This window comes from Patiria miniata, unplaced genomic scaffold (genome assembly GCF_015706575.1).
Source record: "Patiria miniata isolate m_02_andy unplaced genomic scaffold, ASM1570657v1 HiC_scaffold_3, whole genome shotgun sequence".
In the NCBI taxonomy this organism is placed as follows: Eukaryota; Metazoa; Echinodermata; class Asteroidea; order Valvatida; family Asterinidae; genus Patiria; species Patiria miniata.
In genome coordinates, this window is record NW_024037069.1 from 14,298,231 (window position 1) to 14,326,221 (window position 27,991).

The following is a 27,991-nucleotide window of genomic DNA, read 5'->3' on the forward strand; positions in this document are numbered from 1 at the left end:
AGGCGCTCTTCAAAACTGACCATTATTATGCATACTGGAAAATATATGCCGATTTTCACGGCGCATTGTAATGGTTTTGGAAGTTTTGTTCATGTAAAAACTATCTAACCATTTATGGAAATCCTATCCTATCAGATGCCGTCCTCTAACAGAGGGTGGGTGGCAGCCAACTTTGTCGTACGTCTCCAGGATTCGCGATTTATGGAAATAGTTACTGAAAAAATGTATTAAAAAAATCCAGGGGGCAAGGTGCCCCCCCCCCCCCTTGGATAAGCCACTGCTATTTTTCCAATTTCAACGAAAAACATTTTTAGCACAAGGGGAAACAAACCCTGACAGTTGCATGAAGATACGGTCTTGGGGAGAAATTGATTTTCAAAGATTTCGCCGGCGAATTACATCCACATGTTTGTTGTTTCATTCAAAATAAAGTATTACGTAACCATAAGAAATCGGCCTTCGCAACCACATGGCTGTGAAGGCCCATCATAATCGGAATGCATGAAAGAGTCTGTCTCTTTGTAGCCGACAGCAAGCTCATGGCCACTCCGGGACACCGTAGTGTAGTTGTCAATTGAGGGCGCTATTCATTGTTACCTTTAAAGTCTCGTTATTCCGTACAATTTATCTCTCAAAATCAGCCCATACGTTCATGAAAGTCATCTTTAGCTAGTTACATGTAATCTCATAAGTCAAGCCGAAGGGTTTAGAGATCATCCTACCCCAGCGTAGTGAGTAGAAGTTGAGAATTTTAGTGCTATTTTCTTACATGTTGCAGAGAATTTAGTACAGTTGTTTGACCGGTTCCGCAATTTTGCCACCAGACCCGTCAGACGATTTCCATTGCGGGTCCGGTCAAACGACTGTACTGACATGCGCTTATGCATCATCATATGCAGCTAGCCTATGTGTTGTTTTGCTTGCACATGTAGAATACATGTCATGCATGTAAATCACGGTACAAGAAATTCCTCCTGTCCTCGTATGTAGCATAGCTTCCCAACCTGATTTCTATGCATTTTCATCGTTTTTATTCATATCAATTCCTTCCATAGTAAAAACGCTCCTCTCGAAACTGCTATGCCTGCACTCATTATATCTTTGGCCTTGAGCATTGTGTAAACACAACGTCCCCCACACAACCACACAGCGTGCGTGGACGTGGCCCATTGCATTGTGTACAGTAATGTCCATGGATCAAAGAGCCTACTTTATTGGATGGATATTCTTTGTCTCATTTTGGACGGGGGTTAACATTGCCCAATCATGATGAATTTTACATTGATAGTGAGCTTATGAATCGCCAAGTCTACTGTGCGATTAACAAAGTCAAAGGAGGGCGCTAGCGGAAATTATGGCGAGTTGAAGATGGTCATTGCAGCATAAACTCAGCGAAAAAGCGACTTTACACACACATTTGAACCAAAATTGGGGAGAACTGTGAAGTTTATCCCAAAAATGACGGAGTTTAATCGGCTTCTTTTCTAATATAAATCACATTACCTGGAAGCATATAATATAGTCTTCATAATACTCGATTAACGACGAAAACTTTTACCGCGTTTGTTAGTTATGACATAAAAAAATACCCCGTTGATTCCATGTATTGTTCCAATGGGGGATGTTCGAGCGGTCGTGTGGTGCATTGAAAAGGAGCGAAAAGGAATTGATATGAGTTTCATCATGTTCACCGTTTATTGTAGCTCCTGAAGCTCCATCAAAATCATTGCTTTTCCAATTATTTACTCATTTAATACTTTCATATCATGTCAGCTTAAGCCGTGTCATTTTTGTCTTGTCTGTATTGTCTGTGTCTCGTTGTACTAGTTTTGTTTCGCTGTTTCTATTGTTGTCTGTGAAGGCTGTTTCTTACAAGCCTCGGCTTACTTTAACAGCCCCATAATCATATTTGCTCCTGTACATAAACCAAACTTAATTTAACACTTGTTAATAACGCAGTTTACTTTAATTTATTACATTTTTTGTGACATATTTGTCGAACTTGTTATTTTGCTATGTACCAGATATCTTATATTTCTCTAAAGGAGTATGAAATAAATGCTTCTTGAATTGAATTGAAATGTAGCTTATCAAGCTCGTCTACCCATAGTGCTTTATCATACAGTGTTAATACTACTGTGCCCCAGATTGGACGACGACGTGCCCTCCGTAGGTAGGGAGATATATAGGGAGTCCACCTGGGCTGTACTTTGATTTACCTACTTTAATACTGCAAGGTTTTCTAAGTTGAAAAGTGTTGATTTCCTTAATGATAAATTCTTTATTCCTGTGCTTATCCCAAATAATGCGCACACTTTACACAGACTTCATGTATTTCTTAAATGCTCATGGTAGTATATTTTGTATTTTATTTCAGCAAAATCTTCCACCTATCTTCCACCGTCCTTCCGTTAACTTCCAAACAACTGAACCATTATCTTCCTACATGTAGGCCTACCTTTCTGAAACCATTCCGTTCATTAATCGACCAAACAAAACCTCAGAACTCAGATCATTACTAGTTGTAAACCGGACATTCAGAAATCTTCATCCATAAATTTGCAAAAGTTTATTCCAAGTTACTGAAATTCTACTCTAATTTTCTACATAGTTCTGTGTAAACTGTTTCACCAATGCGTGACTTTAAACCAATCGGAACCAAAATAAGGAAGTGTGATTGTACAATGGGACTTCAGTGCATGTACACCTCATCATTTCAATCCAGCTGTACACTCTTCATTATTTGAACGTCTAACACAGTCTGAGTTTGGAACTAGCCGGACAAAACTGCTTCGCATGACCAAAATGTACCATCCTGAAAAAGCTGCAAGTAAACATTCTGCTAATGTTCTGTAATTTTCATGGCAATCCAATATGGCGGCAGATCACTCGTGGACAAGTATGGTGTACGACATTTGTATCGTTGGGGCCGGATTATGGGGTTCTTCAGCGGCCAGACACGCCTCGTTGCCTGGTCGCAAGGTGTGTCTTATTGGACCTAGCGAACCACTGGAAAAGGTAGGACATGAACCGAACCCTTCATAATGGAATAAATATGTAGTGTTGTAGTACTCGTACTCGGTACTCGCACCCGAGTACTACTCGAGTACTTTTTTTGAGTACTCGTACTTGTACTCGTACTCGAATGTCAAAGTACTCGTACTCGAAATGACGGTACTCGTACTCGGGCAGCAAAGTACTCATACTCGACTTGTCTAAATTGTACTCGATCATTAAGCAGTAGCAGTACTCGGGGGGAAAATGTTATAGCTTCACTTACCATGGCCTTATTTTATCGATACTTTCAGTTTGAAATGGTTGATTGGGTTGTGGAGAAACCGAGATTTCCTGATTTTTCTCTGTGCAAGTCTGGGCAACACATTCAACAGTTAGCCGTGAGTGGGTCTGTATAATGGTCTGACTGGTCCTTGGCCAATTACGCACAGTGAACCATTTGCCGTATGGCCGTATGCGGAAATTCGAATACTCGTACTCGTACTCGGAAGTACAGGTACTCGTACTCGTACTCGTACTCGGAAGTACAAATACTCGGACTCAGAGACCCGTTCTTGTACTCAGAAGTACCAGTTTTTGTACTCGTACTCGGCAACCTGAGAACTCGGCAGTACTCGGTACTCAGAAAAAAGTACTCAACTACAACACTGTAAATATGTTGTTAGCCGTTATTAAACACTGTGCTTAAGACCAGGGTTCAGTCATATCAGTCATGGACGCTGATGTGGGTCATTATCAGCGCCTCCAACCCGGTCTTATAGTGCTTGATATCCACATATTTATTCCCACTGCATAAATACCTTCTGGACAATAAAAGTAGAAGAATTGACAGAACGTTTCAAAAGGTAGAGACATTGACAAATTTCCGACCATGTTTTGTTCGCGAATTTCAGGTTAGTTGCTATTCATGTTCTGGGGGCCATTTTTATGCGGAGCGTGGGATTCTATTCTCCCTCCAAATAAACAACCCAAGATAACACCCTGAGAGCTACTTTGAGGGTTTTTAAATATCAAACTGACCCATTTTTCTAACACTGTTTTCAGGCATGCTTTTGCCATGAAACGGGGGAGAGAAATAAGACAGCTAGTAAGCAAATAGTTGGCACTTTTGTGTTACGCTAAGCTACCGGGCCAAGTCTTAACTATATGACTTTGTGAGCAAATTTGTTGAAACCTAAAACCATGAAAACTGTGTCGTAAAAAAAAGTTTCAAATTTTCAAGCTCACATACAATGGCCTGCATGTTCTATATTTGTTGTTGGTTTGCAATCGGGCGAATCCGTGGATGGGTGGCACACCGGCTGAATGAGAATCATGTCCCGAATGCTGATTTCAGGATTGTGTCACGAGGGCAGAATTCGAAATAATTATGACTCGGCAACATTGGAATTGAGATTCAGGGTATTGTGTTTGTGTTTGTTCTGTTTTCTCGAAATAAACATCATTCACAGACTCAGCTAAAACTTCATTTGGTTTGTTATAAGGCATCCGTGTTTAGATTTTAAACACTTTTGTTGGTTCAAACGAGACACCAATGAATGATCTACATTTACTCAGAACTCGGAGCAAAAGCTATATTTACGAAATTCCCGTTAGGGAAAAGTCTGTGGAAATTATCGGTATTCTTATAGGAAGTTTTGCAGGGCAGATTGTTTTACCTGTTTGACCTGTTTTCCAGGATCGCCCATCGCGGGACATTTTCGCCTCTCATTATGACGTCGCACGAACAGTGCGCAAATGTCAGGGAAGCAATCACTTTCGGAGTTTGATGACAATGAGAGCTTTTAAAGGTCTTCAAGACTTGGAAGGAACCACAGGTACCGTGATGAATAAGTCTTGCTCTTGAACGAGTAAGGGCGCTCTAACGACCGCATTATTATTGACGTGTTTACATACTGCTACAGCTCAAGAAGTACCCATCATTCTATGGCATGTGGCAAGTGTTCCTTTTCCCCTAACAAACTATGTGTAACACTGAAAGCGACATTTTTAAACCTGATTATCTACTCGTTCAAATTTGTGTTGAAGACTGCTTCTGCTTCTTTGATGGAGACCTCCTCCACTTATTGTTCAATAAAGTCTCATAATTACATGTACATGTACTGTTATTTCCTATGAAGTGTGGAAATAAAATGAATTGAACTGAACTGAAATGAAGATCAGACCGTCATACGACGATGTAGTCTGTATTTATGAACATTTTCCTAACAACTTTTATTCTGAATAATCTTTGAACGTGAAAACCAATTAAGGAGCTACAAGCATTTAATGGCCCTGAATTTGGTCTCATTATGAACAGTTAGAAGTGTGAGTATGTGGTGTGTGTTTACATGCATGGGCTAGGAGGTGTTCTCTTTGGCACATAACAGGCAGTTGTACACGTAAACAATACCCTTTTGTGAGGATGATATCAGGATGACTTATAATTTAGAATCATTAAAACATTATTATGAGCTACAATCTGGCTCTTTGGTCTTAGGCATACAACTCAACGCAGCAGCGGGTCACATCTTCTATGGAAAGGATATCGAAAGCAAAATGGCGCCAATAGCCAAGGAAGAAGGGGTTCTCTTGACGGCAGAGGACGTCCATCAAAGGTATCCATTCTTGGACACAAGCCGATATGGCGACACCGCCATGTTGTTCCCAATTAACGGTGGCCACGCAAACCCTCGTATGATCGTCCATGCGGAACAAAAGGCAGCCACACTGCAAGGTTGTGATATCTTCGATGACGTGGTTGAGTCGGTGGGGGAGTCGGGGAGCCACACTCACGGCGAGCCAGTAATGAGGGTTTTGACTAAAAATGGGCGCCATCTCTTGGCCAAGAAGGTGTTACTGTGCACGGGCGCGTTCACACAGCTCAAGGATCTTCTACCGCCCTCTACGGAACTGGATTTTGGAATTGACGGGACGTTCACAGTTCGACTGGAGGTTGGGGAAGACGATTTGGAGAAGATTTCCAGCATGCCTACTATGACATCGTTCACAGACCCTGAATGGAACTGTTACATGCTTCCGCCGATAAAGTACCCGGATGGTAAGGTCAAAGGTCATATTTACAGAAACAGGAATCTTCTATGCACATTTGAATACAACTAAATTATTAAAATTACTTCGAAAATGTTCCCATACGAAACAGCCGTTTTCCATAGAAAATACGGATACCCAATTTTGAAATGATTTTGTACCATCCTAAATGCCAACAAATTTCCGTTCCAATTGCACACATGGGTAAGGGAATTCCAAAGTTCCATTAGCGCCCCGAATAAATCGGTATTGAAACAGTGTCATCCCAAATAAATTAATCCGACGATTGAAAGATACGATAAAAAATAGCCGTTTTCCATATACGAATACCCAATTTTGAAATGATTTTGTACCATCCTAAATACCTGAACAATGTTGCCATTGCGTAAACATGTGAGACCACAATATCCGGACAAAGTTGACGGATGTTGATTTTAAAGGTTTTGGCAATTTCATATTCCTGATCTTAAGTCTTTTTCAAAATGATACAGGATTTCTTAGTAACTGAAACAATATCATCTTCATTCTGCCAGGGAAATACTACGTCAAGATAGGACCATTAAACCAGGACCAGCGGAGATTGACCAGCCTCAAGGAAGTCAAAGACTGGTTTCTGTCTAAGCCCGATCCGAAGTTGGTGGAAAAGTACAGAGATTTGCTTTTGAGTATCGTTAAAGGTAAGAACCTGGTGCTTTTAAAGGGGTTGTCGGCAAAATTCAGTATTAAACTTGATATTCTTACATAGATTACTGGACTATCAAAATACAAGATTACTGCTCCTGAAATTCCTTTGGTTTGCAATATAAAGCAATCACCCGGTGCCTTAAATGACTTTCCTTAAAAACAACTAATAAACAGCATTCATTTCTGTTGTCCATTTCCTAGGTTTCAATCCAGTCTCTGTCAAAGCCGATATGTGCGTATGTTCACGCACGCCGACTGGACTCCCCTACTGTGATATGGTATCGCCCAGACTAGGCCTTGCGGTTGGTGGAAACGGCTGTGGGGCATTGCTATCTGATGAGGTGGGGAGGATGGCCGCTGAGATGATCGCTGGAGGGGAGAATTGGAATCGAGACATACCGAGGGAGATGCTGAAGGCTCAGTTCATCACACCACCTTCAAACTTGTGATTTAATTGATGGGCTAGCTCATTCTTCTTTAGAGTTTCGTTATTTTGAAGTGAACCATCGTGCACGATCATTTATGCTTTGGGCATTGCTTTCTGTCAAAGCAACACAATTGCAAGAAATCTTGCATACTATCTCTGTTCGGTTGCTACCATACATTTTCAGGAAAAAACAAATCAAATTTGGGGGGTCAGATATAGGCCAATGCTGCAACGCATGTATTGCCAACGCATAAGGTGTTCCCGCCGACACACAGTTTTAAAGCTAATTCAATGATTGTTTTATGTGAACCTTTTGATGCAATAATTTTATAGGGTACTTAGGATCAGTTTAATCTTCACTTTGAGTGAGTATTTCACATATAAATTGGTTGTTACTTGTCCGCGTTATTGCCAGTGTTCCTAATTGCCTTCAATACGGCACTGTCAGGCAGTGTCAAAGTATTGTGCGTCGTCTCACAAATTGACTTCTGTTAAGTCTCTGTGTACAAAATGTTAGACTTTGTTCCAGTTTGTTGACTCTTACCTTATCTTACCTTCAATGATTGTAATCAAACTGCATTCAATAAATGTTCATTGGCATAGAATGGCCAAATGACAATATTGGCTCATGCGTAATGTGCATGTTACATAATCAGTGTCTGTCGCTCCATTATTTGTACATCGGATTTTATCACAATTATACTGCTCAGTGCCACAATCTGAGGTGAGAGGTAAGAGGTAGCGACAAATACAGAATGCCTATAGCTTCGCATGACCAAAGTTCACAATCCGCAAAAGCTGCAAGCAAATGAGCTCTGTAATGTTGACGATAAACCATGCAGGCGGCAGATCTCTCGTGGACAGGTATGGTGTACGACATTTGCATCGTTGGGGCCGGATTATGGGGTTCGTCAGCGGCCAGATACGCCTCGTTGCCTGGTCGCAAAGTGTGTCTCATTGGACCCAGTGAACCACAGGAAAAGGTAGGACATGAACCGAACCCTTAATTAATAAGGGAACAAATATCAAGTGCTTTATAATGCTGGTTTCAAGCAAGTCCGATTCAGACCATTGTGGGGAATGGACGCTGCCATAACCAGGGCCCAGGTCGTGAGGAACATTATTGGCGACCAGGCCCACGCCGATCTTAAATGGACTTGTTTAATAATTATGTATCAGACAAGCACAGATTGTTTTACCTGTTGCGATGTTGTTTTCAGGATCGCCCTTCGCGGGACATTTTCGCCTCTCATTATGACGTCTCACGTACTGTGCGCAAATATCAGGGAAGTGATCACATTCGGAGTTTGATGACAATGAGAGCTTATAAAGGTCTTCAAGAATTGGAAGGAACCACAGGTAATGATGAATAAGCCTTGTTCTTGAACGAATGAGGGCGCCCTAACGACTCTAATTAACAGACGTGAATCGAAGGTTATTGTCGTATTTACACTGTACATACTGCTTATCAACTTTCTGAACTGCTTTAATAAACAGGTGTGTCCCCCTATCTTTGTACATAAAAGTGTTACAGCGCACCAATTCGATCAAAAGAATGGACTACAGGGTTCGCTTGTATGATCGTACCCGTACCCACCGCCTCATATTAGACGTCGTACATTTGGGAAGGGCAAATCTCCTGCACAATATTTTTTTTTTTTATAAAGGAAGCACTAGGCGCGAGAAGCAGGGCAGCTTACTGCCTCATCCAATGTACGTATGTTCTGTGCGCACATGCCATGTACAGGCGGAATTGTTGACCCGCGTTACTGTTCAAACAAATTCTATCCAAAGAGGGCTCGAGAGAATTACGTCATGCATCTAGAAAAAGTAGCCCTTCCCAGCGCCCTGTGTCAGGGCAGTGGGTACGAGCGAACCTATTACTTTTCCTCCAAAGCATTGAAAGCGAAATTGGACCTGATTATTATCTACTCGATCAAAATTCGTTTCTGATTAACACACTCACAAGTCATTTGCAACGATGTGGAAGGCTATTTATGAAAATCATGATTTTTTTTTAAGCGGAGGAGGGGGTTCCTTGGTACAAGTACAAATCGATTAGATTTTAGAAGTGATCCGGATCTTCGTCTCGATGCGCGATTTTTTGTAGAGCTTCTTCACCATTTTGTTTGTGCAAATATGCTGTGTACAACAGAGCAGCTTTGTGCGCGTGCCCCCGGCCGGTGACCCTATGCTTCACCTACCCAACCTATAACCACGCAGGTCAATGGACTAGACCACTTTATACATGGAGGGATTGGAGAGGTAGACACAGGCGTATACATGTTAACTACACTGTTTGAGTTTAAGGATTTGTCTTATTGAATGAATAACAGTGTCTTACACGACTGGACAACATTGTTTTTTTTTTTTTTTTATAAATTAAGAATAATGATCAATCCTGTTGACATTTTAAATGTGCAATAAAATATGGAAGTCCAGTGCATATGCCAGCATTTCTTTTGGATGTACTGACAATATGGCGGGGAAGGGGACGTCTCTACAGTCCGACGTTCCATTAGTCCGGATCCGACGTCCCAATGGTCCAACGTTCCATTGGTCCAACGATCCATGGGATAAGGGTTAGGGTTAGGGTTAAGGTCAGTCAACCTGAACCAGTGCAACTATAATGTTTCATCGGACCAACCGGGACATTGGACCAATGGGACGTCGGGCCAATGGGACGTAACCGCGAGGAAATGTTCTGCCTTGGGGGAGGTTTGCGCTCTCTGAGAGCTTTGTAGTCGTGATCTACGATCTGGCTCTTTGGTCTTATAGGCATACAACTCAACGCAGCAGTGGGTCACATCATGTATGGAAAAGATATCGAAAGCATAACGGTGCCAATAGCCAAGGAAGAAGGTGTTCTCTTGACGGCAGAGGGCGTCCGTGAAAGGTATCCATACTTGGACACCAGTCGATATGGCGACACCGCCATGTTGTTACCAGTTGACGCCGGCCACGCCAACCCTCGAATGATCGTCCGTGCGCAGCAAGAGGCAGCCGCCCTCCGAGGCTGTGATATTATTGATGACGTGGTGCAGTCCGTGGAGGAGTCGGGGAACCACACTCACGGCGAGCCATTGATGAGGGTTGTGATTGAGAAAGGGCGTCCCCTCCTTGCAAAGAAGGTGTTACTGTGCACAGGCGCGTTCACACAGTTAAAGAATCTTCTACCGCCCTCTACAAAACTGGATTTTGGAATTGACGGGACGTTCACAGTTCGACTGGAGGTTGGGGAAGACGATTTGGAGAAGATTTCCAGCATGCCTACTATGACATCGTTCACAGACCCTGAATGGAACTGTTACATGCTTCCGCCGATAAAGTACCCGGATGGTAAGGCCAAATGTCATATTTACAGTAACAAGAATCACAAATGTATATCTCCTCCCAAGAAAGTTTGAATTCCTAATATCAAACAGAAGTGTTGCCCGCACTGCGTAAGCATGTGAGACCACACGATCCGAACAAAGTTGGCGGATGTCGTTTTTTAGGTTTTGGCAATTTTGTTTTCCTGTTGCTTTCCGTTTCAAAAATGATTGAGATTTCATTCTTACTGAAACCCTATCACCACCACGAGAAGGGATTAAGTGATAAAACCCTGACAACCAAATTATGAGATAAGCACTGACATTGAAATGCTTTTGTATACATTTCTGTACAGCTTTATGGATTGTGTTCGTATTTAACCCTCCGACGCAGAAACTAGCCCTTTTGGGGACCCAATTTGGTTAATTACCTTAATAAAAAAAAAAATTTCCAACCAATTCTGGTGATCTTCCATCTAATCCTAGCCAGAGACACCCACTACGGATATATGCAGTCACCTTTAGTGTGTGACCCCGGGTCAGGCATATCTGAGCCTGACAACCTGGGCTGCCCATATACACGTGCACAAAACAAAGTCACTTGCGGGTAGCCAAGTGCACGACTTGACCACAGACTATGTATACAGCATCTGTTTCCTGTCAATGACATCCTTATTTATAGTCTACAGACATGTCGAGATTGTATACATATAGATACTGTGCTGTGTAGCCTCAAACCAAGGCGCTAAATATCTGGGTCCCCGGAGGGACCCCTTACTGTAAGCGTGTTAGTAAATGTGCTTTCTGCGTCGGAGGGTTAAGGGGGTTGTAAATTATTAACAGTTACTAATTCAGAAAATCTTAAAACTTCAAAATGGTCAGTTAGTTCCACACAAAATAACCTCATATGCCCACTGTGCGTAAAAAAAACCCCAGGATTTATTTTAGATTTCGACGTGTGTTCATCTTCATTCTGCCAGGGAAATACTACGTGAAGCTAGGACCAGGCTACCAGGACCAGCGAAGACTGACCAGCCTCAAGGAAGTCAAAGACTGGTTTCTGTCTAAGCCCGATCCGAAGTTGGTGGAAAAGTACAGAGATTTGCTTTTGAGTATCGTTAAAGGTAAGTACCAGGTTATTAACACAAAGTGCTGCTGTGCTATAATTGGTGCTTTTTGTCGCATAATTCAGTATTAAACTTGATATTCTTATATAGATTACTGGACCAGGATACTGCTTCTGAAGTTTCTTTGGATTGAAATCTAAAGCAATCACCCATTGCCTTAGATTATATAAATGACTTTCCTTAAGACATATAAAAAGCATCCATTTCTGTTGCCTGTTTCGTAGGTTTCAATCCAATGTCCGTCAAAACCGATATGTGTGTATGCTCACGCACGCCGACCGGACTCCCCTACTGTGATATGGTATCGTCCAAGGTCGGCCTTGCGATTGGTGGAAACGGCTTTGGGGCGATGCTATCTGATGAGGTGGGGAGGATGGCCGCTGAGATGATCGCTGGAGGGGAGAATTGGAATCGAGACATACCGAGGGAGATGCTGAAGGCTCAGTTCATCACACCGCCTTCAAACTTGTGATTTAATAATGCAATAGCTCACCGATAATTCTCTTCTTTGGGGTTTGGTAAAAACCATCGTGCATGATCATTTAGCCTTTTGGCATTTCTTTTTCTTCGAAGCAACAAAATTGCCAGAAATCTGGCATAGAACCTTCTCTGTTCGGTTGATGCCACACATTTAAAAGAAATAAACCCCAAAATTAAACAAATTCACAATTTTGAGGTTTCGTAGGCCCATGTCAACGCATGTATTGCCAACGCATAAAGTGTGCCCGCTAACACACTGTTTTAGAGCTACCTTAAATGATTGTTTTCTTTGAAACCATTTGGTGCAATAATTTAAAAGATACTTGGGATCAGTTTAATCTTCACTTTGAGTGAGTATTTCACATATAAATTGCTTGGTACTTGTCTGTGTGATTACCAATGTTCCTAACTGCCTTCAATACGGCACTGTCAGGCAGATAAAAGTGTCAAAGTACTGTGCGCCGTCTCAGAAGTTGACTTCTCAGTTTAAGCCTCTGTTTACAAATGCTAGACTTTGTTCCAGTTTGTTGACTCAAATATTGGCTTGCCTTCAATGATTGTTATCATTTGTTTTAACTTCAACGTTTTTTTTTTTATAGGAAATTTCGTAAGAGATGAAAATAATACACGGTCGGCATGTGACATCGTGGCATCCAATGCCGAGTTAATGTATAGGCTATAAATATAACAACTGTTCCTTTGAACTGTGATTCTGATGTAATATGCATATTCATGTAAACTCTGACCCAAACTGCAATAAATGTACATTATGATATAGTGTGGCCAAATGACAATAACGGCTCATGCGTAATGTGCATGCAACTAACCCAAGAAATGAAACTGTTGTGCAGGCTGCCCTGGTAATGGTCGGTTAGGTCAGGGTATTGCTCGACCTTATAAGTGCCATCTGACACGTACAGATTGCCGACAGAGAACATCAAATTTCATTTCCTTATTTGCGGTTCAGTCAGTGAAACTGCATTAATTATTATGTGATACTAACCACTGAGCTTTAGGTTTTTTTTCTCAAAGTAACAGTCTGGCAAACCTACAGAATGGTAAATTTTTGATAACCAGAACATTTATTATTTTAATTATGACAAAAGATAAAAAATACAAAGAGCGAAGAACTTTGCACTTTGCGAACTCATGTCTGTGTATTTTGATAATAATGATTTCCCTATACTCTTCCGTATTAAGCAGTCGCGATTGCGCACGTCGTGTTTACAAAGCCACATGAATACACTTCCCAATCTTCCTTTATCGTTAGAAGTTGCTTTGGTTTTTTTGTTTGTAAAGATGACATGAACTCAGGGAAACCCGAGGCCAGCCTTTCCACCGGATGTGTAGGGACTGCAAAGTAGACTGTTGTCACAATTCTGCCACATGCTGCAAGTTGAAGCATCTGGTGGAGCATCTGAACTTCTGAAACATCTTTCAAAAAAGTTGTGCCTGAAATTAAAAAAAAAAGTAATCAAAATTTGATGCAGCCTCAAAATATATGTAATACCAAAACCGTTTTGCAGTTAATGCCGTCTTTATTTCATGAGTCATTTTGTTTTAATAAAAGGGTACTCAACAATAAAATCAATCAATAAAAGAACATGTATGAGAACTTGAGATGTCATTTTTTGAGTGGTTTGTAATAAGACGCTTCAACTTATCTGACACATGTATAGAATCCCTTTTTAAGATTATACGTCACTGCTATTGAAAAGGGGGGAAAGTCTGTTTAAAACAAACTCCATTTATGGCCATTTTTCTTTTCAACAAATCTCCCCCCCCCTAAAAAAATGTGGGAGCAGAACTGAAAGATGTTAGCCTGAGATTCTCATGTGGGGTACGGTTTACCAATCAATTTTTTTTATGTAGCTGATACATAACATTCGATCTTAAAACTTGATTATTTGAAGTTGGACAAACTAATAAAAAGGGTTTGGCATCCTGATGAGAAATAATCTAGAATCTAGAAAACTCTAGAATATGCATGTAATATGAAACTTGAAAGAAGTATTATCTGGCAAGCACTCATTGCGTGCGAAAAGGTTTCAGACTGTGTCAATAGAGGGTGGCGTTTTTATCCCAGATTGTCTCATTGCAAAACAAACTGTGTATCGGGGAACAAAGTTTTTTAGATATGGTACATCATAATCGACAAGTCTGAAAAGTTTTATAAAATTCGGCAGACCAGATGGCGTATCTATGTGTTTGGGACAGAGCCAAGATCTACAATGTACAATGCCACTCAGAGCTCAGATCACCAATCTACGTGTGCATGCCAGAAGCGCTGTCGGGGTTAGAGCCCCGATCACCAATGACCACGTATGCTATTTCTACGCGGTTTATATAGACTTTTGGGTGCGCGTCTTAGCCAATGAGAGCATTGGATTCTGGTAGTCATGAATAATGCATACTGTACACAGGCATGGGGAAAGTTCTCTATCATGTCTAAGGGAGATTTGTACACCGGCTGACTTGGACATTCTACTGGAAGAAAGTCTGAAAGCAGTGGTTAGCGGGCGAAGTAGGATCACTCGTGGGTGCGTTAGGGGGAACTGATCCTCAAGAAAAAGGGAAAGGGAATAACTTTCTCGGTACATTATGGTTGTGTACAAGACTTGGTCTCTAGACTAAATGAGAATCTACACACTAATGCTATGGAGTAAAACTATGAGATGAAGGACGTAACCTGACCTCTAGCTAGCTACCGTCGGTCTCGGCCAGTGGGTTAGCGGGACGCGATTTTTTTTCTCCCAAACGACACCCACCCATGGGTGTACGCTATGGCGTTTTGGACTTAAGTTTTATAAAAACATGAGAAGAAAATATAGAATTAGAAGGGAAAAAACATTTTAACGTTATGAAGTTCGGACTTTATTTCCCTTAAAAAAATCCTCCAAAGCCTCAGGTTAGAAAAGGAAAAAAAATCGGGTGCAAAACCGAAATTTGCACCCGCAACCTCGCGGAAAAAAATACTTCCTTCTCTCGACTGAGCTGTCGCACTACTCGCCAAAACGTTGAGAAACACCGTAATTAGGGAGGTTTCGCAAGCGAACGGATACGCTTACACTTACGTTTAGCTATCCGTATCCGTTTTTTACTTATGTGTAGCGAGCGAGATATGCGTGTCGTCTGTACGTATGACGTCATACGCCACTCACTATCCCCTAAACGTACAGACGACACGCATATCTTGCTCGCTACACGTAAGTAAAAAACGGATACGTATAGCTAAACGTAAGTGTAAGCGATATCCGTTCGCTTGCGAAACCTATATACCTGTGTGCGTATCAAAAAAAGTATCGTAGAGGTTGCTAAACCACCATGTATGCGGATGCCATTTCGGAAAAGAAAATTTGCTAGCGGGACACACTCGCTGGGGTGTTCGGGGTCAATGAGGGGTGAATACACGGGTAGGTTTTAGCGAGCCGCATTCGCTAAATGCTCGGGGTCAATGTGGGTCGGATGCAGGGGTAGGGTGTGTGAGGGGAATTCGCGTCGACTTCGGGGAAGGGAGGACGGAAAATGGCTAAGTCCTCAGTACAGTCCCATGGCGGTACATATTCAATAGCAGTGAGCGCTACATGCATTGCGCGCTATACAATATAGCGTACTGTACAATGTGCTACCATGGAGCTATACGGTGCTACACACTTAGGCGTGTGTCTAAGACTTCGTGGTAAGCTTGGCGCTGTGTGAGGGTACACAGGATCGCTGCAAGCATTACGCTCAGTGCATAGATAGGAAGGGATTGGTTGGGAAAGAAGTAAACTGCGCAAATTCGTGGGAACGCAACGCTATCAGTGTCTGTCTCTAATTCATTATTTTTTACATCGGACTTTATCACAATTATACTGCTCAGTGCCACAATCTGAGGTGAGAGGTAGAGACCAATACTGATGGCGTAGCGTCGCATGACCAAAGTTCACAATCCGCAAAAGCTGCAAGCAAATGAGCTCTGTAATGTTGACGATAAACCATAATGGCGGCAGATCTCTCGTGGACAGGTATGGTGTACGACATTTGCATCGTTGGGGCCGGATTATGGGGTTCGTCAGCGGCCAGACACGCCTCGTTGCCTGGTCGCAAGGTGTGTCTTATAGGACCCAGTGAACCACAGGAAAAGGTAGGACATGAACCGAACCCTTAATTAATAAGGGAATAAATATCAAGTGCTTTGCTGGTTTTAAGCAAGTCCGTTTGAGACCGGCGTGGGGAATGGACGCTGATAATGGCCGGAGCCGAAGGCGAGGGACATTATTGGCGATCAGGCCCACGCCGGTCTTAAAAACGGACTTTTTAAATACCAGCCAAGCACATATTTATTCCCATTCATGAATTCCTTTTCGGTCAAAAAGTCAAAACAAGTCAAAAATTATATATTTCTTACGAATTTGTTCAACAGTTTTACTTCAATCATCTTTTTTTGAAACACTCCTCTAGCTATGTTATGTCTCTCTCGCGAGAAGTTGTAAACACAATCGTGCTCATGTAACTTGCACTGTAACGTGCTCAATTATCCGCCGAATCCACCCGGAGAATTCGAAGCTAGCACGCCGGAGAAGTGAGACCGTGACACCGGTGTTGTGTGAACTTGGGACTCTCTAAATGCGGACTCATGGGTAGTATTGTGTATGCCAATCAGTGAAGATTGTGAACGCTCAACCAATTAAAGGGTAAAAGGGACCCGACTTCAAAGGAGTCCAAATTTCATGTAACACCACCGGAAAAGTGTTTAAGACCAGCCAGCCGGTGTTTAATCAGCCGTTTAAGACCGTCCACGTGACGGGCGCACGACCAATAGGAATGGGTAAACTGTCTTAGGTACATGTATTCATGAAAGTTGTTTAAGTTATAACCTAATAGCGAAAACTTTTTACAAACTTACATTTTGGGAAGGTCCTGTGAGAACATCCATAGTCTCATTGGAAGTTTGACAGGACAGATTGTTTTACCTGTTGCGATGTTGTTTTCAGGATCGCCCTTCGCGGGACATTTTCGCCTCTCATTATGACGTCTCACGTACTGTGCGCAAATATCAGGGAAGTGATCACATTCGGAGTTTGATGACAATGAGAGCTTATAAAGGTCTTCAAGAATTGGAAGGAACCACAGGTACCGTGATGAATAAGCCTTATTCTTGAAAGAATGGGGGCGCTCTAACGACTCCATTGAGAATACTTATTAACAGACGTGAATCGAAGGCTTTTGAAGTATATATACATACTGCTTAATCAACTTTCTGAACTGCTTTAATAAACAGGTGTTTCCCCCTAGTCTTTGTACCTAAAAATGTTGTTACAGCGCACCAATTCGATCAAAAGTATGGCCTGTAGGGTTCGCTCGTACCCACCGCCCTCATATTGGGCGTTGTGCCTATGGGAAGGGCTAATCTCCTGCACAATATTTTGTGTGAAGGAAGCACTAGGCGCGAGAAGCAGGGCAGCTAACTGCCTCATCCAATGCACGTATGTTCTGTGCGCACATGCCATGTACAGGCGGAAATGTTGACCCGCGTTACTGTTCAAACAAATTCTATCCAATGAGGGCTCGAGAGAATTACGTCATGCATCTAGAAAAAGTAGCCCTTCCCAGCGCCCTGTGTCAGGGCAGTGCGTACGAGCGAACCTATTGCTTTTCCTCCAAAGCATTGAAAGCGAAATTGGACCTGATTATCGTTTTTGTTGAACACACTCACATACAAGTCATTTGCAACGTTGGGGTAGGCTATGACATTGTATCGTGACAAATTTATGAAAATCATGATTTTTCTTAAGTGGGGGGGGGGGGGGGGGTTCTCGGTACAAGTACAAATCGATTAGATTTTGGAAGTGATCCGGATCTGGGTCTTGATGCGCGATTTTTTTGTAGAGATTCTTCACCATTTTGTTTGTGCAAATATAATGTGTACAACTGAGCAGCTTTAAGCTTTGTGCGCGTGCCCCCGGCCTGTGACCCTGTGCTTTATCACCGACCTAATCTATAACCACACAGGTCAATGGACTAGACCACTTTATACATGGAGGGAGTGGATAGGTAGACACAGGCGTATACACGTTAACTACAAAATGTTTCAGTTTAAGGATTTGTCTTATTGAATAAATAACACTGTCTTACACGACATAAAGTGGCCAACATTGCTACTTTTCGATAAATTAAGAATAATGATCAATGCTGTTGACATTTTAAATGTGCAATAAAATATGGAAGTCCAGTGCACATGCCAGCATTTCTTTTGGGTGTACTGACAATATGGCGGGGAAGGGGACGTCTCTATAGTCCGACGTCCCATTGGTCCGACGTCCCATTGGTCCGACGTTCTATTGGTCCAACGCCCCGTAGGATGGCTTAGGGTCAGGGTAAGGGTCAGTCAACCTGAACCAGTGCAACTGTCGGACCAATGGGACGTCGGACCATTGGGTAGTCGGACCACTTGAATTGTTCTGCCTTGGGGGAGGTTTGCGCTCTCTGAGAGCTTTGTAATCGTGATCTACGATCTGGCCCTCTGGTCTTATAGGCATACAACTCAACGCAGCAGTGGGTCACATCATGTATGGAAAAGATATCGAAAGCATAACGGTGCCAATAGCCAAGGAAGAAGGTGTTCTCTTGACGGCAGAAGGCGTCCGTGAAAGGTATCCATTCTTGGACACCAGTCGATATGGCGACACCGCCATGTTGTTACCAGTTGACGCCGGCCACGCCAACCCTCGAATGATCGTCCGTGCGCAGCAAGAGGCAGCCGCCCTCCAAGGCTGTGATATTATTGATGACGTAGTTCAGTCGGTGGAGGAGTCGGGGGACCACACTCACGGCGAGCCATTGATGAGGGTTGTGATTGAGAAAGAGCGCCCCCTCCTTGCAAAGAAGGTGTTACTGTGCACAGGCGCGTTCACACAGTTCAAGGATCTTCTACCGCCCTCTACAAAACTGGATTTTGGAATTGATGGGTCGTTCACAGTTCGGCTGGAGGTTGGGGAAGGCGATTTGGAGAAGCTTCGCAGCATGCCTACTATGACATCTTTCACCGACGAGGATTGGAAGTGTTACATTCTCCCGCCGATAAAGTACCCAGATGGTAAGGACAAAATAATGTCATTTTTCAAACTATTCCCATTCAAATTTCACTAAACGTATTTCTTGATAATATAAAAGTTGGAAAACAAACCTAAAAACTGCAAAGTTAAAACAAAATTTAATATCTCATGAAAACAGTAGGGTTACTCGATAACCTTTCGTTAAAAAACAAACACATTTAATAGGTGTTGGCTTAGCGTTGGTACGGTATTTGTGTTTGATGTTCAGACAAATTACCAATTTCCACACAAGAATTGACACTAGATTTCGACGTGTGTTCATCTTCATTCTGCCAGGGAAATACTACGTGAAGCTAGGACCAGGCTACCAGGACCAGCGAAGACTGACCAGCCTCAAGGAAGTCAAAGACTGGTTTCTGTCTAAGCCCGATCCGAAGTTGGTGGAAAAGTACAGAGATTTGCTTTTGAGTATCGTTAAAGGTAAGTACCAGGTTATTACACATAGTGCTGCTGTGTTTTAAATGGTGATTTTAAGGGGTTGGCAGCAAAATTCAGTACCGTAATGATATTCTTATATAGATAATAGGACTGTAAATACAAGGACACTACTACTGAAATTCCCTTCTTCTGAGTAATATCTAAAGGTGGACAAAACAGTCCATACAACTAATTGTTTCGACGAACACATTTTGTGCAACTTTTCACTCCTATTAAATGTATGGAAAATATCTGCATTTTTGTTTATTTGTTTTGAAAAGAGTTTTAAACATAAAAAAGTCCGTGCTTTTCCGAAAAACTGAGGGCGCTGTTGGTATGATGTCATTTCAGGAAGACACTGTTCAAGGTTTTCTGTACAAATTTGAAACCCAAAATTTGCTCATTGAAAACATTTGCGAGAAAGGTTGCTCAATGACTTTTGCCATGTACGTACACAACAACGAATCACTAAAGAAAAGAAACTTGAGGACAGCAAAATATACACAATTCTAGCAACGTTTTGTGCTAAAATAGCTGTAACATTGAGGTATCTGCCTGGAATGACATCACAGTTTTGCTCATGAATATGGAAATTGCATTACCATAATATACAAACCAAAAGGCACCAAAATACCCTTCAAAATGGTAAAACAAGAATTGAAAGTGAGGTTAAATTGTGACACAAAACATGCATTTTCAAGGGTAGCATGGAAAATTACGTTATAAGAGCCCTTCAAATCAGGTAATAAATAGTAGTCGTTTTTGTTGTCTATTTCGCAGGCTTCCATCCAGTCTCTGTCAAAACCGATATGTGCGTAATTTCACATACGCCGACCGAACTCCCCTACTGTGACATGTTGTCGCCCAGACTCGGCCTTGCGATTGGAGGAAACGGTTTTGGGGCGATGATATCTGATGAGGTGGGGAGGATGGCCGCTGAGATGATCGCTGGAGGGGAGAATTGGAGCCGAGACATACCGAGGGAGATGTTCAAGGCTCGTGTCCTCACACCGACTGCCAACTTGTAAAAAAAACCTTACATTGCGGATAGCTCCCGCAAGCTTCTTATACATGTGAACCTAGCTGGTCGGGGTCAATCATTGGGAAGAAGACACGGCAACTCTGTTCTGAAGGTTTATTTCTGGAAATGAAAAAGGAAAGACGGAAAAGGAATTGGAGGTGTCTTCCCTGGTTTCCAGTCAGAATTTGAATTTACACCACTGAAAGTATTAAAGGAAAACATAAAAAGACATAAAAGATAATAACTAGCTGAGTGATGATTTAAGCTGAGTGATGTTAATGTAGGAGCTTATCAGCTACATCAATCAAGATCAAGAACTAGGACTAGTTAATCAAACAAACATATACATCGTCACATTATATGTTAAATCTCAAATAGAATCTCAAAGGACAAAGAAAGCGTGAGTATTAAGTGTCAACTTTGTGACGGAGTTAGTAAAGGATGGCCTGGTCCTAAAAATAACTATCGTATTAAATTATAAAAATACATATACCGACTGGAATGAACAATATAATCAATCACGTAAACGGATAAAGGATGGCTACGTTAACGATGTTTGGTTCCCGCCAAAGCTCAAATGTCAGTCGCCATCTTGAAAATGAGACAAAACAATTAAAGAAAATACGAAAAGCTTAAACCGTGTTGTAAAAGGATATAAAATTATGTTACTAAATAAATATTTACAAATGCAATCAAGACAGATGAGGAATAGTATCAGCAAAGGATAATAGATGAGATTTTGGAAATATCTCAAGACTGACACCTCAAGTAATTCTTTATAATAAACTACACCAAAATACTTACACAAATCTACAAAATGCCTAGCAAATACTTAAGTTAAGACGAATGCACTTTCTCCTAGGAATGTGTTAATATGAAAATGTAGAAATTATGACAAAAAGTGGAAATCATTACCTGGAAATGGAAAAGGAAAGACGGATAAGGAATTGGATTGTCTTCCATGGTCTCCAGTCGGAATTTGAATGACCTGGGGACCGATGCCCGTTGCCAGCAGCGTTTGTAATTGGCAGACGTAATATGAATATTAATGAAGTGAATTAGCATAGCAAAGGATAAGTTAGCTACGCGTAAAGGAATAAACCAATTTTTAGGGGAGGGGAATCTTTCATACCTGTGACACACATTTCAAAGAAAAATCAAAAGAAAACCTGTGTTCAAATTCAAAATATAAAGTCCAAATTGCCACCATTTCAGTCATGTTCCCTGTATCCAAAAGCAGTACTGAATGATAATGTTTTTTTGTGCAAAAAGGAATCAGACTATTTTTTCCTTCCAGCCTCGCTTTGGTTACGTTGATTTGAATGGGGGAAATGATTATGGCCGCAACATGATAATGGTCTTTATCCAAATGTTTGACACTTCAGTTTTTGTTATGAATACGAAGGAAAAAGTCGCGTATCGGTCAACATCTCAATCCCATCCCCTCCTCTTTCATAGACTTAAAAATCACATTATTTTTTTTTAATGAGCTATTAAGGTAAGTTTAATGTCCTCTTCGCTGGGTGATTGGTGTTAGTTAACAAACAGGAACCAGATTATTCAATATTTATAAATGTTGCCGTGATAATAAAGTAAATTGAGATACAATTGTAATTACAGCTAAAATGTGACAAACCATACAGCTTGCCACCAAGCGGTAACATAATATGACTGATCTCTTGAGGCTTGCCGCGCCTGCATTTTTTTTTAAATGTGTACACTGACTGATCAACTGGCGAAATTCCACCGCATGAGGGCCGTTTTGTGCACAGTGATATTTCACACACATGTTTTTTTCATGCGGTCAAGGGGTTTCCGCTCTGCGTATACCCTCTGCGTTTCCTGCACGCAGCTAGCCTTTAATAAAGTTCGCAGAGCGACTCTTTCATATTGCATAATGGACTTTGATTCTGAAAGGAAAGCTCCTTCTCTGACGATCCACAAATTGTGTTTACGTTGACCGTATTATTAGATTATTTGAATCTTCCTCGATCAATTCGATTACCATCGCAAAAATGGCTACCACTATGGCACCCTTGAACACGACAAACGACGTGGGGGATGAACTGAACCCCGGTTGGGGGATCAGTGAAATCGAAAACAGCATGGTGGTGCGAGCAATCTACGGTATTATAGCAGTGCTGGGTATCACAGGTAACTTTGTAGTCTGCCTGGTGCTGCTTCGAGTCCCCAGTCTCCGCTCACACACCAGTAATTTCCTCGTGCACCTGTCACTGGTGGATCTGATACTATGCATCTGGGCGGTGCCGTTTCACCTGTTCCCCCACGTGCCCGACCCCAGCCCGGGGGTAGGGGGCGACATCAAGTGTCGCTTGTACTCCTCCAAGTTTCCCCTGTGGACCTGTGCCTTGGTCTCCATCTGTAGCCTGGTCACTGTTAACCTAGAGCGCTACATCGCAATCGTCTATCCCATCAAATACAAGAACATCTACACACCTAGAAACACAGCCCTAATGATCGCTGCCTGCTGGGCCATAGGAATCATCTCCAACTCCTACACGTTCTACGTCTACGGCAACAACGAAGACGGTCACTGTGTCTTCTTCGGCTGGCCTACCAAAGGGTTTCAGGTGGTGTTGGGTCTCTGGAACTTCATTTCCTATTACCTAGCACCCTTCATCTTCATGGTTATAACTCAATGGAGAGTTATCAAGACGCTCAGGGACCAGGCTAAGATGCTAAAGGAGAAACGAGAACGAACAGGTAAGAATGCTTCATCAACCCGAGGTCTCATTCTGCTAGTTTTGAATTAAAAAAATGTATACTGGCCTTTCACTTGTGCCCACGAAACGATTGAGGACATGTGTTGTGCTCGGCGGTGGTGTATTTCATTACGACACATAGAGGAGTACAGTGCATGTACTACTAAATTGCCCATCTTGGCTGTTTTGGCAATTGTCTCGAAATTGAATGTTTTACCCAAGTCTTCAAAGAAGATTCTGTATGAAATGTATTATTTTTGTATTAATTGCATTTCATGTTCACAGACACAAATTGAGCTACAAAACGTATATACATCTTCATTTGTGCATTAAACGTTGTATGCAGAACCATGACCATCCCTAAAACAATAATTATTTAACACTGCATTTATGTAATCGTGATGAAGTTTGGTGTCGGAAAGTCGAGTTCACTAACCCAAGAAATGAAACTGCACGCTGCCCTGGTAAATGGTCGGTTAGGTCAGGGTATTGCTCGACCTTATGAGTGCCATCTGACACGTACAGATTGCCGACAGAGAATATCAAATTTCATTTCCTTATTTGCGGTTCAGTCAATGAAACCTCATTAATTATGATGTGATACTAACCACTGAGCTTTAAGTTTTTTTTTCTTAAAGTAACAGTCTGGCAAACCTACAGAATGGTAAATTTTTGATAACCAGAACATTTATTATTTTAATTATGACAAAAGATAAAAAATACAAAGAGCGAAGAACTTTGCACTTTGCGAACTCATGTCTGTGTATTATGATAATAATGATTTCCCTATACTCTTCCGTATTAAGCAGTCGCGATTGCGCACGTCGTGTTTACAAAGCCACACGGATACACTTCCCAATCTTCCTTTATCGTTAGAAGTTGCTTTGGTTTTTTGGTTTGTAAAGATGACATGAACTCAGGGAAACCCGAGGCCAGCCTTTCCACCGGATGTGTAGGGACTGCAAAGTAGACTGTTGTCACAATTCTGCCACATGCTGCAAGTTGAAAGGCCCGACACAAATTTCCTGACCTAAACAAAAGTATTTTCTTTACGACATTTACACCTCATCTGCAGCCAAAACAGTAATGTGTGCCCTGATCAAATGCACACGATACGTCCATATAATGACATTAATGTTGAGTTGACATCTTTGCCAAGTAGTAGCCAGTCAACAATTAGCAACGATGTATTTGTTTGCAGAGTATATCATTGAAACTAAATAAAGGGTTATTTAGTGGTTCTAGTTTCGATAACGTTGAAGAAATGCCTAGCAACACGGCGCGGCGTCGAGGTATCATAGAACGGGGTCTACTCGATGTTCCCCAATACCTATGTTCCCCAATTAACATATCGCGGTAGAATCGCGTCAACAAAGCTTGAGAAAAATTATCCAATTACACCATATATTATGGACGCGAACGCGCAAAATCTGAGACAAACAAAAGTTATCGTACACAATTCCACAGGGTTGTCTGAGGGGCGTGGCTAACTCGCAAACGGCGATAGGTCAATATGAGTTCCCCGGGCGTAATATTCCCCCACACACACTTTTAGACCAGGGCTGGGCTTTGAATCATCCCCCACTTTTTCGTGATGAGGAAAAAATTAATGCGGATTTCGAGGTATTTTTCGAACATCCCAACAATCCAAATGTATTCAATAGCACTGAAAAGTGGAAAGATAATGACAAAAGCTTTTAAAATGCGCCGTGTTGATGTACGCCGTAGGATATAATTATTGTCACCTAGTGCAATGTGGTGTCCATTCCCCCCCCCCCCCCCCAGCGTGAACAATACCTGCGTGGCATTATGATTATAAGTACGTCATAGCATTCATAGCGATCATTCAGCCTTTGTTACGTTCCAAAGCCGTTTCCGCAATATGAGTTACCTACGCCAGTCCTATCCTGTTTGGATACTGTAACATCAAACTTTGTAGTTATGTCAGCTGTGGTTCAGGTGTGTGTGTATGGTGAACTGATTGCGGACGACCGAGGGAAGTGAATTATTTTCCCAGGCGGAGTACTTCGGGAAGATTAATGGTCGGTGAAAAATACGTGATGCATGACACTGGTATCCTCCCATGAACAATCCGGCTAAATTCTGGTCTATGTTTCAATCAGAATCGAATGTGAAATGGAAGTGACGTCACCATACATTTGCGGAAAAAAATGACAAAAAGGTTTGCAACTTTTGCGAATTTGCAGCTTAACTCTGAGTATATTTAAATACTTGCTGGGACGTCATACATTCGCATCTTAATTTTAAACTTACCTTTAAAATTCATGTTTAGAGCAATCATTAATTTACCTCGAGGGTACTTCAAACGTAAAACTTTTAAAAGTTGAACATGGCTTCTGACTAACGCCACTTGAACATAGACATTGACTACACGGGGAGCCACCGACATAGGGCTGGATAGCTCAGTTGGTAAGAGCACCGGGACGGTAATCCGGAGGTGGCAGGTTCAAGCCTCGATCCTGTCAATTTCTTTGTTCAGTTTTTGAAAGTTATTGCATAATGCACTTATAGTCAGTTTCCTCTTTGTGGTTTATTTTCAAAACATCAAATATTTGATTTTTTCATTTTACATTTTTTGCTGCCTCAGAGGCTCACCAAAGGGAAAGTCCAAATCTCGGTTTATTGCTTAAGGCAGTCTCTGTGTTGACACTAACATCTCAGCGTCTTAATCGAGTCCTTTGAAAACTTCCGGTTCCATCTCTCAAGGTGAGGTCTCTTGTAGAAGATCCTTTGGAATTTCACGCTAACCACTTTTATTCATCTACTTTCTCGCCACTTTTATAGTGTCGACGGTCCGGAAGTCACAATACCGTAAAATGTGGCAGGTCCACGCGGCTCAAGAGTTGGAGAAGACACTCCTGATTGTCAGCATCACGTATGCCATCTGCTGGGCGCCTAACCAGTTCCTCTTCATCGTCTTCAACCTGAGCCCGGACCCTGAGATCGTTGACTTCGGGGCTGCCTACTACCATTTCACCGTGATCCTAGCCGTGGCTAACTCCTGTCTCAACCCCATCATCTATACCATGAAGAACAGGCCCTTTCGTCGCGGTATCCGTAAGGTGTTTGGCTGTCCGCGGGGGATTCACCCCAAGAAGCAGAAGCCTGTCGCGGCAGAGGTCGCTACTGTTAATAGCTCTGATATCATCAGGCTTGGCCACGGGCCTGGTGTGATCGTACTAGAGAGTACTAACGAAACATCGCAGCAGGTATGACCGCCTAGGAATTAGGATGGTGAGATTCAACAACCATCTTTTAAAAGCAGATATTCTGCTTGCCAGGCCCTTGCCAATGTTCAGCCAATGTTATGCCGCTATATGCCATTGTTACCAATATAGGACCCACTTTTTTTGGCCAATGAGGCAAACGTACGTGGAACATTATTGGGTAAGATTGGGCCAATATTGGCCACATTCTGCCAAGGATTGGCTTCCCCGATTGGCCTGTTTTTGCCTAGATGAGCCCAATATTGGCCAGATGTTTCTATGCTGGCTGGATTGCTTGTCCAAAATGAGGACAAGAGAAGAATGTATTAATATAGACTACTTGCAGTTAAATTGTATTGCTGTAAATTCCAAAATGTACACTTTTCTTTTAGTATGGGTGACGATATCATCCAGGCCTACATTATTTTCTAGCAACATAATTTGTGAGTTTATTTTTAGTCAATTAGAATGCACCATTGGCACCCAAAACATGTATAAATAAAAAAATTAGCATTTTCCCTTAGTTTTGGAAAATATTCTCGGAATGCTGTAATAATATAAACAAGGCTTCTTCCTTCACTGGCATAATGTTATCAAAACTGTACGGCTACATTTTCCTTAGAACTAGTGAGTATTGTTGAATACGTTTTAGTCATCAGGTTTCAAAGAGATCCTATAATAAGGGCTCCCTGAAATCACTTATTAATTTTCTCTCCAGAAATGGAACAATAAATACTACAAATTTCGTATACATCGAATATTTTATATAGGGTTATTACCTATATAATGGAAAAGTGTACAAAAGCTGAAAGGCCTTGGAAATAAATGAAGGCAATTAAGACGACGACAAGTCAAAACACAAGTCTTGTCACAGTGAATGGGAATACACACTGGTGGGAAAGTGCCTTCGTCTAATTCATTTAAATTCATAAGTGTACCGTGATGACTAGATTACGGTTGTGGTCGCTAAGAAAGAAAAAGAGAAGCAATTTCCTACTTTCTCTGTTTTGTTCATAAATAAGAACCCTGGATAAAGTACGTCTACTCAACGAAACACGAGTGTCCACTGATATTAAACTGCGCCTTATTTCAATGCACGAGGACTTCATTCTGTTCAAGTCAACCCTTGATAGTTGAAGTTATAAATGGCTCCGTTGTTCGTACCTTTGGACGACGAGTCATGAGTAATATCAACCGTCGGACACAGTGAGGCTCAATATTGACAGACTAGTTCAGCTGCAACGGGGCCTTACAAAAACAAAGGATACCGCGTATTGCGCAATAGACTTGTGATAGGTTCAAACTGACGATGACTCGACTTTCCTGGCCAAAACAAATAGCTGCGAAATAACGATTGTCTCACAACCGCTACTCTTTCTAAACTCAAGGGCGGATCCAGGGGGGGCCAAGGGGGCCATGGCCCCCCCCCCAA

The 27,991-nt window shown here is 41.9% G+C and overlaps 4 protein-coding genes across 7 annotated transcripts; all 4 read left to right on the forward strand.

The window, feature by feature from the left end:
* The first annotated feature begins 560 nt into the window (after positions 1-560).
* Positions 561-7,808, forward strand: LOC119737833. Of its 4 annotated transcripts, XM_038212453.1 has the most exons (7): positions 561-731; positions 2,378-2,448; positions 2,885-3,018; positions 4,694-4,832; positions 5,495-6,055; positions 6,579-6,722; positions 6,931-7,808. In XM_038212453.1, the coding sequence occupies exons 3-7, from the start codon at positions 2,902-2,904 to the stop codon at positions 7,176-7,178; spliced, it is 1,209 nt and encodes a 402-aa protein (XP_038068381.1). In that variant the 5' UTR covers positions 561-731; positions 2,378-2,448; positions 2,885-2,901; the 3' UTR covers positions 7,179-7,808. The 4 variants fall into 4 exon arrangements, with proteins under 4 accessions (XP_038068381.1, XP_038068379.1, XP_038068380.1 ...); XM_038212451.1 differs by having other exon boundaries at positions 2,378-3,018; XM_038212452.1 differs by lacking the exon at positions 2,378-2,448.
* Positions 7,809-7,875: 67 nt separating this feature from the next.
* Positions 7,876-13,673, forward strand: LOC119737832. Its single transcript, XM_038212450.1, has 5 exons — positions 7,876-8,139; positions 8,377-8,515; positions 9,935-10,495; positions 11,448-11,591; positions 11,819-13,673. The coding sequence occupies exons 1-5, from the start codon at positions 7,993-7,995 to the stop codon at positions 12,064-12,066; spliced, it is 1,239 nt and encodes a 412-aa protein (XP_038068378.1). The 5' UTR covers positions 7,876-7,992; the 3' UTR covers positions 12,067-13,673.
* Positions 13,674-15,605: 1,932 nt separating this feature from the next.
* LOC119737835 (monomeric sarcosine oxidase-like) lies at positions 15,606-21,246 on the forward strand. Its single transcript, XM_038212455.1, has 5 exons — positions 15,606-16,200; positions 17,051-17,189; positions 18,592-19,152; positions 19,448-19,591; positions 20,369-21,246. The coding sequence occupies exons 1-5, from the start codon at positions 16,057-16,059 to the stop codon at positions 20,614-20,616; spliced, it is 1,236 nt and encodes a 411-aa protein (XP_038068383.1). The 5' UTR covers positions 15,606-16,056; the 3' UTR covers positions 20,617-21,246.
* Positions 21,247-22,454: 1,208 nt separating this feature from the next.
* LOC119738550 (galanin receptor 2a-like) lies at positions 22,455-27,937 on the forward strand. The gene is made up of 2 exons (XM_038213457.1): positions 22,455-23,333; positions 26,138-27,937. Exons 1-2 carry the CDS (start codon positions 22,625-22,627, stop codon positions 26,566-26,568), a joined length of 1,140 nt encoding a protein of 379 aa, XP_038069385.1. The 5' UTR covers positions 22,455-22,624; the 3' UTR covers positions 26,569-27,937.
* The last annotated feature ends 54 nt before the right edge of the window (positions 27,938-27,991 follow it).